This window comes from Pyxicephalus adspersus, chromosome 8 (assembly GCF_032062135.1).
Source record: "Pyxicephalus adspersus chromosome 8, UCB_Pads_2.0, whole genome shotgun sequence".
NCBI classification, from domain to species: domain Eukaryota; kingdom Metazoa; phylum Chordata; class Amphibia; order Anura; family Pyxicephalidae; genus Pyxicephalus; species Pyxicephalus adspersus.
Genome location: NC_092865.1, coordinates 5,372,670 through 5,374,210, shown reverse-complemented (window position 1 = coordinate 5,374,210; position 1,541 = coordinate 5,372,670). Strand labels below are relative to the sequence as shown.

General features: G+C 40.8%; 1 protein-coding gene across 1 annotated transcript in view; it reads left to right on the top strand.

Moving 5' to 3' along the window:
• The window catches only part of LOC140337135 (FRAS1-related extracellular matrix protein 1-like), a 102,433-nt gene that overhangs the window by 82,954 nt on the left and 17,938 nt on the right, over positions 1-1,541 (top strand). Inside the window, exon 26 of the mRNA XM_072420699.1 lies at positions 362-557. Within this exon, the coding sequence (XP_072276800.1) occupies positions 362-557 (196 nt within the window). The remainder of the gene's footprint in view (positions 1-361; positions 558-1,541) is intronic.

The window sequence follows — 1,541 nt, the reverse complement described above, 5'->3', positions numbered from 1 at the left end:
CAGCCTTGGAGCTTTAATAAATCAGGCTCATTGCCTCAAAACAACAAGTTTTGCTATCAGGAAAAATGTATTTTCAACAGGAACTTTCATTCTTTGATGTTCCAACATGTTTCATCAACATACCTTCACTTATTTATCAATAAGAATTCCATGAAAGCAGCTGTACATTTAAGTGCTGAATTGGAGAAGTGGAGCAATGTTAAACTTTGCTTGTAACTCCTTTTTGTACAGCGCTGTGTAATATGTTGGTGCTTTATAAATACAATTTATTAATATTATTAAATAAATGTGTTTGATGAAATAAAGACATGGCAATGGTTTCTGACAGGCAGTACTATAGCAAACCCAATTGCATTCATTTAGGATTGGCTGTTCTGTATGTGCAGGGTATTTATTCTTTTCTTTTTTGCAGGTGACCACATCGGAAGAACATTCACACAGCGCGATGTTAATCAGAGGCTGATTCGTTATGTCATTAACCCCTCAATAGATGTGACTTCAGACAGCTTTGAATTTCAAGTCTCTGACCCAGCCGGGAATAAAATTCCTCCTGAAATGTAGGTTCTTTGCAGAATATTGAGGTCTGTGTGCTGAAGAAGATGAATTGTCTGCTTTTCTTTCAATGAGAATGTTTTATTTAGTGCTAAAAGGGCAAATGCACACTCATATACCCGCACCAGGGGGATATCCTGCACCAATTTCTTTTTGCATTTATTGTTTTCACACAACGGGGCCAAAAATGAAAGAGAGAGAAACGGCTGGGGTTTGTAGGTAATATACAAATAGTGTACCAATAAGTTATATTGACAACATACAACACACGTTCAATACAGTTTGCATCCAAGAAATTCGAAGGTCCATTCCCCCTTCAAGGCTGTGGCAGGTTAAACTCGGACTGATATACTATACAAAAAGATTCCTGGCTAATAAAAAGATATCACATAGGTAATAAGGTCTCGTGGCCCGACGCGTTTCGCCTGTATTGGTTTCCTCAGGGGACTTGTGAGCAGTAGAAAAAAAAAATTGTTGGGAGGCAAGTTTATGCAGGGATTGATTCAAACAAATGAAGGTACAAATCTGGATAAAGGCTTTAAATCGTATGAGATAACATACATAGAAAAGCGCCTGATCGTGCTGCTGTAAGGGGATGTAAGGTGTGGCACGGGTTCCCATGCAGCATCTTACAGGTAGGTAGTAAATGACAGACAGATAAAGACAGTGACACAGAAAGAGGAGAGGACCCTGCCCCGAAGAGCTTACAATCTAGGAGGTGGGGTGCAGTATCACACAATAGGAGGGGGATATAGAATGGTGGGAAGTAGTGAGGGTTTAGGAGACAGAATAAGACGGGTAGGTGAGGGGGAAGCGTTGGGTTTTGAGTTCTCTTTTAAATTAGCAGAAAGGAGGAGCAAGCCGAATAGAAGGAGGAAGACCGTTCCAGAGAGTCGGGGCAGCTCTAGAAAAGTCTTGTATCTGTGCGTGTGATGAGGTTATGAGTGAGGAAGTCATTAGTAGGTCATTGGAGGAACGGAGAGAGCGGC